Below are 14,300 nucleotides of genomic sequence, written 5' to 3' on the forward strand. Positions count from 1 at the left end.
CCAGTTTCCAACAATGGCGGCAGCTACTTAGTTTTAATATTACTCTTATTTCTCTTTCTGGGTCGCAAAAAAACCCAACTTTTAACATGTTTTCAGGTGAGAATGTAGTTGTGTAAACTTCAAATATCTGAGCCGATCGACACATCGTCTTCAAACCCCCGCAGGCTTTCACTACTCGGGTTAAACATGATATATAAGTCACTTTGATAATTTAAAAATGTTAATTGTTTGGCCTTTTCAGTGTTTTGTTTGTTCGTGAGTAAATCGGTTTGGCTTTTAAATGTTTAAATTAAATTTAACTTTATTAATCCCTCGGGTGGGTTCCTCCGGGGTTTTCACACAGCTGAATAAACGTCAAACAGAAAACTAATTAAAGAAAGTGTGAGATGGTCGAGAGTTTACGCCAGCGCCCGGTTATGTTTTAGAGAGCAAGGAGCAGCCGAGGGAACTCATGACGTACTACCCGGCTTTCTTTAGACCGCGAAGGGCGGGTCCTCAGGTGGAAGCAGCCTCTGAATTTGGACACCCCCGCTGTTTCCAGGCCGGCCAATAATAACGGTGACATTTCGCGTATTTTATCCGATAAATAAACACTGTAAAATGTGCCCTTTTGATTGTCTCCCTAATTTTGAGGTCTCAAGGTTGGGAAAGTATAGCCACAACACCTCACTCTTGGAGCACGTTTTTGCCACATGTATCTCAAACCACGTCTCAGCTGTTTGTGGAGGTAAAATACGTCCGCACAATTAGGCTCAGCCATTGTTGTGAGTGCGCACGCCAAGGCGCTGCAAGACATTTATACAGCCGTATTTCGCACATGACTATGAAAGGCGGAAGAGGAAGTAGTTCCTTTGAATGTAGACAATCCGAATGTTATAGTTTCTTTCCACTGTGTTGCTGTTAATGATAAACTACAAATTAACCCTCAATTATTAAAAATATCGATATTTTAATGTGAGAATCGATCCTAGAACATAAATGACTGGTATCGGAGGAATCGATATTTCAGGATCGATCCGCACATCACTAGCTGTGTCCCAGAATTCATAGCGCGGCCCAGCTTAGTTTCCAACAATGGCGGTAGCTAGTTAGTTTTAATATTACTCTTATTATTCTTTCTGGGTCACAAAATAAACGTTTAACATATTTTCAGGCGAGAATGTAGCTGTGTAAACCTCAAATATCGGCTCAGTTTATCAGGACACCACATATTTTCAAAAGCGCTCCGACGTTTTCGGAGACGTCTGTTACCCACTAGCTCGATAGCTAGCCGGGGGCTAGGTCACTAGCGCCGTGAGAACACCGGACTCCCGGCAAATTGTTTTCAAACCCACCGCCGTCTTTCGCGACTCAGGTTAAATATATATGAGTCACTTAGATAAATTAAAAATGTTGTTGTTTGGCTTTTTTTTTTTTTTTTTTTTTTTGTATTTTATTTGTTCCTGAGTAAATCGGTTTGGCTGAGATTAAAGTTATAGTTTTTACACAGCTGAATAAATGTCAAGCAGACAGCTGATTATCAGAAGTGTGAGATGCTGGAGAATATACTCCGGTGTCCTGTTATATTTTAGATAGCAAGGAGTTTATTAAACTTTACCGAAACAATCTGCAAATTTCATTAAAATTGAATAAACTATCATCTTGTCTTTATTTTTAGTTAGCACCTTAAAAGCTTAAAGCTGTAAGCTAATGATAGTTATATAAGAGCAGATGCTGCTGGTGCAATAAGCTGTAGTTTTACGTCCAGTGGATGATGATCTGATTAGTCGACTAATCGCATAAATAATCGGTGACTAGTCGACTATCAAAATAATCGTTTGTGGCAGCCCTAGTTTTCAGTAATGTTATTTATTTAGTTTCATTTAGAAAAGGTGGCCACTATAAAATTATTGAAGGTTGGAAGACTGCTAGTATACTAAAACAAGAACATAAATTAAGAAGTTGAGCATTAAAAGAACAAAAACATATCCCTGCTCTCCATGACATCTTCAGGGCTCCGTAACAAATAGATAACAGATTAAAAAAAACAAAACAAAAACAAACAACAACAACAAGTACACAGGACGCAGTAGAGCAGAGGAAAAGACCAACAGGGAGAAAGGGTGCTACACAGGCAGAAAATATTAGAGACAAGTGAACTGATTTTGGATGGTGTTACAAGACAGTGTCTTTTGAATTGCAGGGCTTTTAAAATTTTGAATTATCCACTTCAAGCGCAAACTTGGTATACGTAGAATATCATTACTTAATAGCTGATTTTTATTTTATTTTTTTTTGTTTAAGCCGTTCATTGTTTAAAACAAACAAACAAAATCCCCCCCAAACCTAATAATTGCTATAAACAAACAAGTGTTCAGACTTCTGTTTGCATTTTCTGTCACAGCCTGGGCTGTTTGAGGTGAAAGTGAAACAAGCTGTTACTAAAGGATGGAAGATGCAGATTTCATTTCAAAGCAGCAATGAAGCAGATGAAGAACAGGGTAAAAGGCACGCTAAACAAGAGAGCAAGCACAGCAAGCAGAAAATTAAGCAACTTGGCCAATTACTTGAGCGCATGGCAAAAATATCCCGTTGACTTGGATATAGAGTCTATTAATGTTTGAAATCTTGCTTAGAAAACAAGTGAAAGTACCAACTCATGGATTATTTAAAGGTCATGTCACCTGTTTTTTATAAGAAACAAGATTTAAGCATGGAATAGACTTGTCGGCTTGTTAAGGATATTTCTGCACCGTACAACACAACTGTGCCGATATGTGTCACATATCATCCTGTTCTCCCCCAAAAGTACAGATAAATTAAAAACAGATTACAATTCCATGAAACGAAAAGTTGGGAGGAAAAGGATCAAAATCTGTGCTAGCAAGCGCTGTCAGAAAGCTGGACAGACTTACTCAGAAGCTGTGGTTGTGGCTGAGACAGTTGGGAGGGGGATTGTCCAAACACAAATGGGCTGTGGACAAGGGAGGAAGAGGAGGGAGGTTGGGCAGCTTGCTCAAATATGGAGGAGGAGGGAGCTGCTGAGAGGAAGGGCCCAGACTGAATGGAATTCAGTATGGCACTCAACCGGTCACCTGCAAACATGGAGACAGAGGAAGGGGACAAACTAAAGCTTTTACTATGGTTTAAGGATTCTAAATGGGGGATGTAGGTCAGTCACCTATTTTTCTTATCAATCATCAGCCAGGAGGAGGAGGAGCTATTATGGGCATCCGGAGTCCCAGCAGTCGTGTTCATAGATGGAATTGGGAAACTAGCATGAAGCCTAAGTGGGCTTAATACTATTCTGGATGAACTGAGCACAAAAATTTCTAGTATGGTCCTAGGTTTAAAAAAAATAAATCAAAAAAGACAAGCCAAGAAGTATATAAGGAAGAAACTACAACTCCCAACAAGTTTTTTATTGAAGGGGGGAAAAAAATCAAATTGGTTACTTTAAAAATCTGCCCAGTACAGGGTATGTTCTACCAGATAACTCCAGCAACTACAGATGGTTTATTCCTATTAGCAACAACAAATTGTACTTTTTTCACCACAGCACAGCAGCACTTCCTCCCTTTTCCTAACAGTTTATGGAAAATGTATATTGTTCTTTTTATTTTAGGGCTCAGTCTTACAAAAAACCTGCATGTCCTCAAAAGAAGTTCCAAGATCATCATCTTGGGAAAATCTCACTGGATAGCTTCTCCTTAGTGAAAGGTTTCACTGCGCACCAAGCTGCAAAACTTGGTCGATACATATTCCCAGAGGTTTTTTTGTAAATGTCTATAAAATACATTGTAAAGTGAGGGATGATAACCATCAGCACACCATTTCTTTTTTTAAGGTTTCTCTGTCCTGCACACTCAGAGCCCACTCACAATGCCGCCTCACAGCATGAAAACTCAAACCCAGAGGTGGCTAGTGATTCAGACTTTCCATTAGATGGCTCAGTGGGGGCTTTCAACTCATGAACGAGTTGTAAAATCGAGGTGGACATGCTTGTATTAGTTGAGTATTTATTCTAGACGTGCATTTCCATGCACATTTTCTATGTTTCAGTAAATATTTTCAGCGCCACTTTATTATTTTTATAATCTGTATTGAATTACAGATTTAACACCGCTTCTACAGGTTGGTTGACTATGTACCTTGTGTAAATGGGAAGGATTTTTCAGGTCAAGGTAAATACAAACATTCACGACAAACTACCATTGATTACCCAAGCCCCTGTTAAAAGGATGCAACTACATCCATTTCTCCACATTACAACCAGTCTTAACTTCATCCAAGTATAACGGTAATCCATAGGCACTCCTTGCCAACAGACATTTAGAGAAGAAAGCTTGACAATGTGTTTACAATCTGCATAGCAAAGGTATTATGCAGGAGCATTAGAGTTGCAGATTTATTGCATCTGACATCTAGACAAGTAAAACAACCTTCAACTTCAATCATTGTGCATAACATAACCAGAGTTCCATGATTAGCATGACTAAGAATCCTAACGGGGCAACCTCCTTTTTGTGAAAGAGCAAAGCCATTTGAAAAAAAAACAAAAACCCTGCTACTTTGGTAGCAGAAACACTGACTTTAATTAGGTGATGTTTGCAGTATTTGGCAATATATTGTAGAAAACATTGCAAACAAACATTGAAAACAAAGCCCCTAGTAGCCCAAATGACCAGGGGCACACTGACTGGCCCATGCAAGCAAATTTATGCCTGACAATGCAGAAATATCAGGCATGAAATAACAAAAGGTAGACACAATAAAAAGCATGCACAACAAAAAGAGATGAAAGATGGCGCCCGTGATTTGAAAAGACCGACCGACTCCAACTGCATCACTGAAACTAAGGTCTGATACTAGTATACACTGTGACTGCAAATTTCGGCTTTTTTTGACGTTATAAACAAATTAAATTTGATAAAGCAACATATCTGCATAGCAAAAATGAATTAAATTGTTTCATTTTTATACGCAAAGAGTGGCGTTTGGTGAGTAATGGTTTATTTGAAAGGATTTTAGTGAGAAGAGCAACTAAAAGTCCTGATGCCTTTGTTACAATAAAGTACAAGATAAACAAGAAAAGGAAGCAAAGAGAATTTATATCTTGGAAAGGTGATCTGCACATGATGCATTTTTGTAAAGTTAACTCTACTCCAAGCTGACCTTACCTTTGTTGTTGGAGATGCCATAGTCAAAGCCCTGTGCTCCATTTGAAGTTGAGGCTCTATTGAAGGCCTGCACAGAGAAAGGGCTGGGTGGCGGGGTCTGGTTCCCATGCTCAAGCAATGCTTGCTCTGAAAAAGTCAATTTAATAACATTGTTTCATCATAATCTGGCATTAGGAGGGCTTAAATCTGGGTTAGAAACCGTTTAATCAGCCACGCCACCTACCATCATCGTGGCGAAGGTATTGGTTTCCACCACGGTCTCTGGCCAGTGACCAGGCCTCTCCTTCATCACTCTCACAGAACTCCACTACACTGTTCTTATCCAGCTGTACCCAGGTTCCCTCTGAGTTGACCACCTGATACATAAGCAACACTATTTATCCATGCTCATACATACACACACGCACAAACAGCACATGTGAATCCACTTTCAAAATCAGCTACAGTCAATTTTCTTATTCACCCACCCTACATCCACCGTATCCACCACATACAAAAGGTTCTACGCAAGATCACTGACATGCAAGTATTCATCCCATCTGATTGACACATACAGAATATAGAGCAGCAGATCACAATAAATTAATTTGGTGTATTAGCAGACACAGCTAGACAAAACTGATGAGCTGAAATTAAAAAAATAAATAAATAAATAAAAACAAAACTTACTCTAAGGGCTAGTTTATTGAAAGGTAAATGCATGAAGCTGTGTTTTCTCAACTCCCTGAAATATTATCATTTTGGAAATTCAAAAAACAAATCAGAAAACACACAAACAGATGAAAGTATTAGTATGTGCAGGCAGCATCTCCCAGATCCACACACACTAGTAGAGGCGCAGGAAACTACTGAACAGCATGACACACCACCACCGCAGCCAATGACAGGTCATAACCAAAAGAGGAGAGGCTCCACATCGCCAGGCAAGAAATAACTTAGGTTCTTATATTGACAAAAATCATTACAAGAGCAGGAAAGGTACAGTCAAGGCACAGAAAGGCTCCAGCATTTTGTGATTAGGCTTCCACTGAGAGACCTCAAGCCAGCTGAATGTGACACCCTGAAACTGCAGTGGATTCATAGACAAACTGGAATTAGTCAATCAAGCAGAAAATTGTTGCTGCCACAGCAATGGGTAGAAAGATAGAGAACACACACACACCCAGAAGCAGCTCATGTATTCCCCTTTGAAAGAGAGATTACATTTGAAGGCCAAAATCTACTAAAAATCAGTATAGCTTGATCCAAGCAGTCTGAATAATTGAGCTCCAGCCACAGAAAACACATTTGATTATTTGGGGTGAGTGCGTACCTCGCCTATGGCCTTGACCTTGTTGCCAAGAACTAACATTCCAATGGGGATACCCCTAAGGTTTGGGCAGCTTCTGATGTTGTGACCAGAGGGGCCGGTCTTCACTACCTTATAAAGCCCCGGACCGCCGCCCTGCCCTGCTCTGTTCTGCACCCGAATGGGGGCCTCGTGGGAAGGGCAGCTGCTCACCTCCTTTATGTTCTCCTCCAACTGGCCCCTGACCTCCTGCAAGAGTTAAGAGCATGGATTAGAGTCAGCGCACATCAATAAAATAGGCTGCAAAAATGTTCAAGACCAGCACAGGGCTCAGACTACAAAGCCCAGAAATGTGAAGGTGAAAAGCACTTAGCAGCCTCACAGGGAAATGCTGTAAAAACCATGCAGTTCAGCCCTCTTTACGTGTATTAAGTGCCATCTTTAAGGTCTCAAATAGCATATTTGCTTTTTTTTTTTTTTTTTTAAACCAACGGTTCAGTGACAAAACCGATGCAACTCACTTATCCGTTCACTAACTATGAAGCTGCACACAGCAGCCAGCCAGCTGAGCTTGGCACAAAACTGGAAAGGAAGTAAGTGTATCCGTCGTCACAGTAAAATCATACAGCAATTTGCCCCTGATATTAAAAATACACTGTTCAACCACAAAGAATTGACAAACACTCACTTTAGCATTTTAGTAATCCAGTTAAAAACAACCAACAACTTAAATAAAATGCTCTCATTTTCAGTTAAAGGGGGGCATGCTATGGCACACACAGAAACAGGACTAGATATGGCAAGCCTTTCAAACAAGACCTCATGCAACAGTCTGAACATTATTATCTTCATCTCCATGCAACATACAAGCTTTAATACAAACAATTACTATTAATCCTAAATGTGATCACTGCGGAGTCTTCAGTAGCCACCGATATGATGTATTATCACGGTACAGACAACCATGCAAATACAGTTTGACCTCTTATACCTCAAATTCACACTGTGGGACAACTACAAAGTCACAAGGTGTTCGAGGATACAAGAAAAGAAACAGGCGATAGGCTATGGGGCAGTCAAACTATGTTCCCTCCTTCACACAACTCACCTGTGGTGGGAATATAGTTAAGGGGGTCCATGACAAAAAGCCGATATCCCTGACTCCTTGGCTAGCATTAAAGACATTCTGAGCAACAAATTGTAAAACAGTCAAGAAACAGTAGACGACTCAAGAAAGGAGAGAAAAACGGGAAAGGGGAGGTTCTAGTGTATTTTTTTGGAAGAAGAAAAAAAAAGCTCTTGGCTCTTGTGGATTTTCCAGGATAAGTCAAGTTAGGAAGACAGATTCAGACAGGCCAGTTAGTTGTGGAGCACTGAAATAAGCCAATGAGTGCAGAATTAAAAGCAGTAACAAAACAAAACATACAAAGAAAAAAAAAAATGTTGCAGGGGCACTGAAAATTCACTCCCAACACCTTATTGCAATTATGTCCAAATCCATGACCAAATGACTTAAAAAAAAAATGTAAAAATAAAGACATATAGAGAAGAAACTTCCAAAAAAATTCCCCATTTGGATGATGTAGTGTGTCATGCTGTTCAGACAGAGACCAGACATGGAAGCCTCCTAGCACTGCATCCCAATGCAGAGGTGGAGTTACAGAGAAGTAGAGGTACAATTATCCACTCAAACCTTTCACAGGCCAGTGACTGCTTCATGACAGAAAACCACCATCTTTGGATACATTCCCATTTAAAACGGCATCAATTTCTTGAATTATACCCAGTTGAATGACCCATTTGAGTCAGTGGCACTTTTAGGGTGGTTTTTGCGGCATGGAGCAAAATGTGTGGGGGGGAACTCCTTGCCATCACATGCTGCAGTGAGCAACTCTTTATGAACTGTGAGTGAGAAGCGATGAGTAAATGAAGACTCAACAGTGCAGAATAAGCAAAGGCAAACAGCACACAAGTGCTCTTTCACTACATTTTTCCTTGTCTGACCGGCCCTGCATTGGGGTTTACTTTAATGCACTAAACATATACTGCCTCACCACGTGAGCCAAGAGTCCACAGCTAAACACATGATGGTCATGTAACAGTAAACCTTTTGCCTTCAAACGTGAGTTAATGCATGCACACTCCAGCTGCTGTTCCTTTGCACAGTGTGTTAGTCAAAGTTTCATACCGAGATATTCCATGCACAAGAAACACCCCAGCAGGTACACTCTGATAAGATACTCTGATGATTTACCATGCTTCAAGGACAAACCCAGGTAAGTCCTTGAAAAGCCGTTATCATTAAACAACACAGATGAGCTCTTCCCCAAAATAAACAGTGCAGGAGCCTCTAATCGTAAACGGAGACAGGCTACTCAGCAGGCCGCCTTCTACTTACGTCGGCTGGGACCAGTAGGCTCCTGCCCAGGTGCTGGTTAAAAGAGAGGCACCAGGCTTCAGTGTACCCATTCATGTTGGGAACATACTTCTTTACAGTTTCATCATTGAGCCTGAGCCACACACCATCATCATTGTGGATCTAAGGGAAAACAAGCAACAGAGTAGAGCAAAGGCATGCCATCCTGTTACTAGGGAAGTAGGAGGGGAGTGCCCTCATACATACGCACGGCATCTCTGAGGCTGCCCAAAGTAATTAGATAACGCCACGCTCATGGTGAAGCAGGATGCAGGTGAAACATTACATGAATGTTTCCGGTACTAACGACAAAAGATGAGAGCAGATATTGTGCAGGGCTGACAAATACAGTCAATACATGCCACATTACATTGCAGTTATAAAGTGCGTAGTAATTTAAGAATTCATCGTCTCATTTGGATTCATGAGGATGGTGTTCAAGCTGTTTATGGAGCCTCAGAGTGCCTTGCAAGAGCAATAAGCAACATAAAGAGCAACAAATTTATGAAGTAGTAATCATTATTGAAAGAGGTAATTACAAAGAAACTACAGAAATCATGTAAAAATAGTAAAAAGACTCTAAATTACTTTAATCTAGAAAAAAAACCTCTAGATTTTACAATAATTATGAGTCGGCTCTTATTGATTCAAACAAGAAGAAACACAGAAACAGGACAAAAGTGGACCCTGGTGTTCCACATAGAATACTAGGTCTTCTGCCTGGTCTAAAGTCAATTACCTCGTCAATGAAAGTGATGGTGCCATTGACATGCACTATGCCTATCTGTTCACTCTGCAGGGAGGGGTGACTACGCACACGCAGGCCTGCGCTGTCCTTGGATACAAATTTGCGGACCTGAGAGAAGCAGAGGGGAGATGGAGACCGTGAGCGGCAGGGGTAAAGAACAGAAAGGAGAAAAATAAAGTCAATAAGAGCAGTAGGAAAAGAAAAAGGAGAAAGCAGTTGACAGTGATAGATCGCATGCTTTAATCCAGACAAAGCCCGCTTCCAAGTACAAGCATACACACAGCAAAAGATGACCAATCTTAAGGAGCTTCATTTCATTAGCACCTGTTATGAAGTTTGTTGTGTGTTATCTACACTGATGCATGAAGAAAAAAATCAAAACAAAACTTTTAAAACATGTCCAAAAGGAGTATACACAAGTGATTGAAAAAGGCACACATTGTTGCTTGTTTCCCCCATTATGGATTTCAAAACTCAAAAGGCCACAAAATGATGATGACCCCAACGTGCATAACATCAGGTAGATGCAATTTCTGCATCTGAAGCAATTTCCAGTTCCTACACCATACAAGTACTCGTCAACGTACACAGTCTGTATACATGCACGATAGAACCTAACAACCAGACTCACAGTGCTCAGACTTAATGTTTGTCTACATCTAGTTAGAGGCATCACAAAAGAAAGGACATCACACCGAAATCTACCGTGGCATTATAAAAGAGTTGGATTTATTTGCTCGTTTACTTTGTGACCAAAATATCTTTGACTGGACTGAGGTTCATTGCTTCCTATGAACCAGCAAATCGTTAGTCAGCAGAGCAAACCAAACGAGGAGGCGCAAACAGCCAAAAGCTACACAGAGGTGATATACAATTCTCAGTATGAACTGAAATGCTAACAAAACAAAAAAAAAAAAAAAAAAAAAACTTTTCAAAAGGTCAAAAAGGATCTCTGTGTTTCTGATGAAACTGATGTCAACATACTGCATAAAGCAGCTGGTTCAATCCGTTAGAATTTGGTGCTGGCAGGAAATCCTGTTGCCATCTCTGTTGAGTTGCATTTGCTGGATGACTGCATGGTAATGTTCAGCATGTTTGTTCATGTTCATGTCCTAGTTGGTCAACTGAAAGAAAAACTCACCTTGCTAGGCTGAGGCTCAGCTTTTGGCTTGACCATCTGAGTCCCAGGTGGTATCATGCCTTTGGGAGGGTCTTTGACTTCTACCTCCAAACCAGCATCTAAATCATTTAAAAAGGATTTACAACTCGACTTTGTAAATTCACAAGAAATTTATTGCCTCCACATAAATTTCATGCTTCTATGGGGAAAGACTTAAGAGAACGCACCAGCTTTTTGAACGCGCGTTTAGACTGAATTACCTATTTCAATGCCATCGATGGTGACGTGGATCGTATAGAGGCCGACTGCTCCTGGAGTCCAATTGGCACTGTAGGTGCCATCAGTGTTGGCACGGATGAGCATATTCTCGCTGGGTCTGTGTGGGCAATGAACAATAAGTAGACTGCGTCTCCTAGGAAAGTCTGTTCTTTTTTCTGCACCGTCTTACCTCTTTGGGGTGGGGGAAGCAAAGCGCAGCTCTTCAAAGGAGTAGTTTTCATATGCCTAAAACAGACACAGATGTAACGTAAGAGCAACAGCAAATACACTAGTTTCCCCCCCACTTTTTGTTTTTTTAAGTCAAGTCACATTCCCCATCTATGATACAAACTCATGATGGGTTCAACAATTTGCCTTTTACCCCTCTTTACACTTAGTGTAACTGCTGTTTGGTTAATTGAAAGACCGGCACCAATCAGATATTCATTAATGGATTACGCTACAACAACTGAAAGAAAAAGTAGCACACTGTAATTTTAATTCAGCTTCTGTAGTTGTCCGTGAGCTTGACTTTAGCTTTCTTCAAAGTGACATAGTTGGGCTACTGATACAGGCTTTCCATTTAAGTACATCATAAGCTGGAGAGCATGAACACCAGCCTTGTGACTAGCCTCTGATTGATGGCAAAGGAGCACTTTTTTCCATTACTACCATGCAACAAAAATGCACAACCGGCTTTTTGAATGTTTTATATAACAAACTAAAAGGCTGTCACTCCCAAGGTAAGCCATTCATTTTTGACTTTTTTTTATCCTCTTCAGATACACAGAAGCCGTCCTTCAGTAAAAGTCTGTCAATGCTACTCTAATCTGAACCACTTGGTGGAAGAATTTCTAAGCCCTGTAACACCCTTCTCTCATTATCATACACAGTAAATGGATTAGAATAACATGGAGCTTTTACAGTCTTCAAGCTACAGGCCATACGCATCCATTTATACACATTTATGTGGAACATTTTTTTTTCAGCTTACATCTGTACTCACTGGCAGGTGTATTCAGATTTTTTTTTTAAATTTCCCAGTATATTGTTATTATCTTCTTTAGCCATTTCTAACGAAGCTCTGTTTTTAAAATAATTATTATTTAATGTTACCAAATGTTAAATGTTGTATTTCAGAATCTAACCCCCCAGCTCCAACCTGAGGTACAGAATCTGCAACAGGCTAATATACACAGGTGAGGTAGCGAGTGGCGCCCCAGTTACACGATGCTGACCTTCATCATGGTAATAGCAATGTACCGAGCCTCTTTCACAATCATGGGCTCATAGGTGGCTTCCAACTTGGGCACTGGCAAACCTCCAAAGGTTAGGTCGGGTCCAGAGGAAGAAGGGGAACAGCTTCCAGGTAGTCGCTGCAACTTCTTCACATTTTCTGGTTGCACTGACTTTTTCTGTGAAACAGGTACGGCCTTCACCTCCACCTACAAACAAAACAAACACGGTGACCGACAAATTCAGTAAACTACTTTTGTAGGTTTGGCACTTGAGACACAATTACATAATTGTTTCTTTTTTTTCTTTTAAGAGAGTTTTCCTGACCTTCATGTTAGGAACATGCACCACATCCCCATACTGGTCTTTGGTCTGAACCACCACAGTGGTTGGCCACCCACAGCGTATATCATCTTTGTTCAGAATCAGGGATGTCTTCTGAGGATCTGCGTAAGAGTCTGGCTGTAGCCATCTGCATTGGTCAAACAAAGAGGGAACGAATATGTAGTAACAGCCCAAGTATTATTTATCTCAAAGAATTGAAATTCAATATGAATAATTTTCTTCTGAGGTAATTTTCATTCAATTTGAATTTTGCTTTCTCATCCAAGGATGGAAGCATACCTAGCCAGACGTCCCCCACTTGAATTCTGCACACAGGTGATGAAGTCCTCAAGGAAGGAGTGCTCATTGGTTTGGATGTGCAAGGGTAGATTCCCCTCAAGGGCCTCCAGGATGGTGGGAGAGTGAGACAAGGCCAGACCCTTCCCAAGGATCCCTGAGTGGGCCTTACACACCTGAGTGGCAACAAAGTTTCGAAAGTTAAGTGCTTAGTAGAGATAGCTTCTTCTTTTTTCTTTTTCTTTTTTTTTAACTTAAATAAATTATCAGGGAAGGTTTAACTTAAAAGACAATATACCTGAAGAGAGGCTTCCTCAAGAATCTCAAGATCTTCCTCCAACTCATTGCCTACAAAAAATTAAATCATGATTATACGAGTTATGCAAAAGGCTGCCTCAAATGCACCGATTTTACTTTTTTCTGTACCTATAGGAAGGGCCAAGTCTTTCTTCATTAGAGCCGCAGCACACACACTACCCAGGTAGGCCAACTCCTTCTCCAGTTGGATAATACCCTGAAATTTACAAAACATCTGTCAGAAAGGTATTTATTACTTTTTTACAGAGGACATACAAAGTGCTGTAAAACTACAGGCTCAGGGTGGGTGGCACAATTCACTGAAGAGCATCTGTACCTCATCAGGACCGGGGTTGAATTCATATCCCACAGCCACACACTTAAAGCCGTAGAAGCAGGCTTTCTCATCTTTCACATAATCTGAGGCTGTTTCAAGTGAAAAGAGCACTTCATTTCCTGGAACCAGATAGAGCAGAAATACACAGTAATGCATCTAACACGAGACAGTTAGGCAGAGCTCTGTAAAAACAATAATTTGTAAACTAATGGCTGCCTGCTGCGGCAGGTGGCTCAGTGAAGCATCATTAAGTAGAATAAAGTACACAAAGGATGCCAACAATTATCATCAACGAGCTGCAGCTGGCTTCATGAACATATGTTGGATTAAGAATGTTGTCACTACTCAATCAGAGCTCATACTTAAGTATACAACAGATTTCATTAAAATGTTGCTAGCTCTCTCACAGTAAACAAAGAATACTGGTCCTCCTACAGAATATGCATTGTCTCTGCCTCTGTGGACGCCGTGGTATACAAGTTTTTTTTAGGTGTCTTCCAGCCTGGAGTTCCCTTCTGTCGAAAGTAACGCACGATCCAGGGCAACATTTCACTCCGCTGCCTTGAGGAAGTTCATTAACCACTAAAGACTTATGGCAGAAATATAATAATCCTGCAAAGAATAATACCACTGTAGCGCAGAGGCTGATACACCACATGAGCTTTGAACAAAGGTCACTGGCGATGAAATATTATGCCAGTCATAAAGGACAGATGCATAACTTTTGTTACTAATTCAATAATGTTCATAACTGATTGCTTTAGTTTTGTTAAATGAAAAAAAATATTGGTCATATACAATCTGACCAGTTTAAATTTTT

The 14,300-nt window shown here is 40.5% G+C and overlaps 1 protein-coding gene across 18 annotated transcripts in view; it reads right to left on the reverse strand.

The window, feature by feature from the left end:
- The window catches only part of mycbp2 (MYC binding protein 2), a 64,986-nt gene that overhangs the window by 15,402 nt on the left and 35,284 nt on the right, over positions 1-14,300 (reverse strand). For 7 of the 18 annotated variants that reach the window (XM_004568007.4, XM_004568003.4, XM_004568006.4 and 4 more), the window contains 16 exons: positions 13,481-13,599; positions 13,273-13,360; positions 13,145-13,194; positions 12,850-13,022; positions 12,553-12,697; positions 12,228-12,434; positions 11,180-11,235; positions 10,992-11,107; positions 10,753-10,850; positions 9,603-9,719; positions 8,846-8,986; positions 7,556-7,633; positions 6,472-6,696; positions 5,383-5,515; positions 5,160-5,285; positions 2,895-3,074 (listed from right to left, as the gene is read on the reverse strand). In XM_004568007.4, the coding sequence (XP_004568064.1) occupies positions 2,895-3,074; positions 5,160-5,285; positions 5,383-5,515; positions 6,472-6,696; positions 7,556-7,633; positions 8,846-8,986; positions 9,603-9,719; positions 10,753-10,850; positions 10,992-11,107; positions 11,180-11,235; positions 12,228-12,434; positions 12,553-12,697; positions 12,850-13,022; positions 13,145-13,194; positions 13,273-13,360; positions 13,481-13,599 (2,052 nt within the window). The remainder of the gene's footprint in view (positions 1-2,894; positions 3,075-5,159; positions 5,286-5,382; positions 5,516-6,471; positions 6,697-7,555; positions 7,634-8,845; positions 8,987-9,602; positions 9,720-10,752; positions 10,851-10,991; positions 11,108-11,179; positions 11,236-12,227; positions 12,435-12,552; positions 12,698-12,849; positions 13,023-13,144; positions 13,195-13,272; positions 13,361-13,480; positions 13,600-14,300) is intronic. The other 11 variants (XM_004568008.4, XM_076874760.1, XM_012923751.4 and 8 more) reach the window with 9 other exon arrangements.

Source organism: Maylandia zebra, linkage group LG16 (assembly GCF_041146795.1).
Source record: "Maylandia zebra isolate NMK-2024a linkage group LG16, Mzebra_GT3a, whole genome shotgun sequence".
Classification (NCBI taxonomy): domain Eukaryota; kingdom Metazoa; phylum Chordata; class Actinopteri; order Cichliformes; family Cichlidae; genus Maylandia; species Maylandia zebra.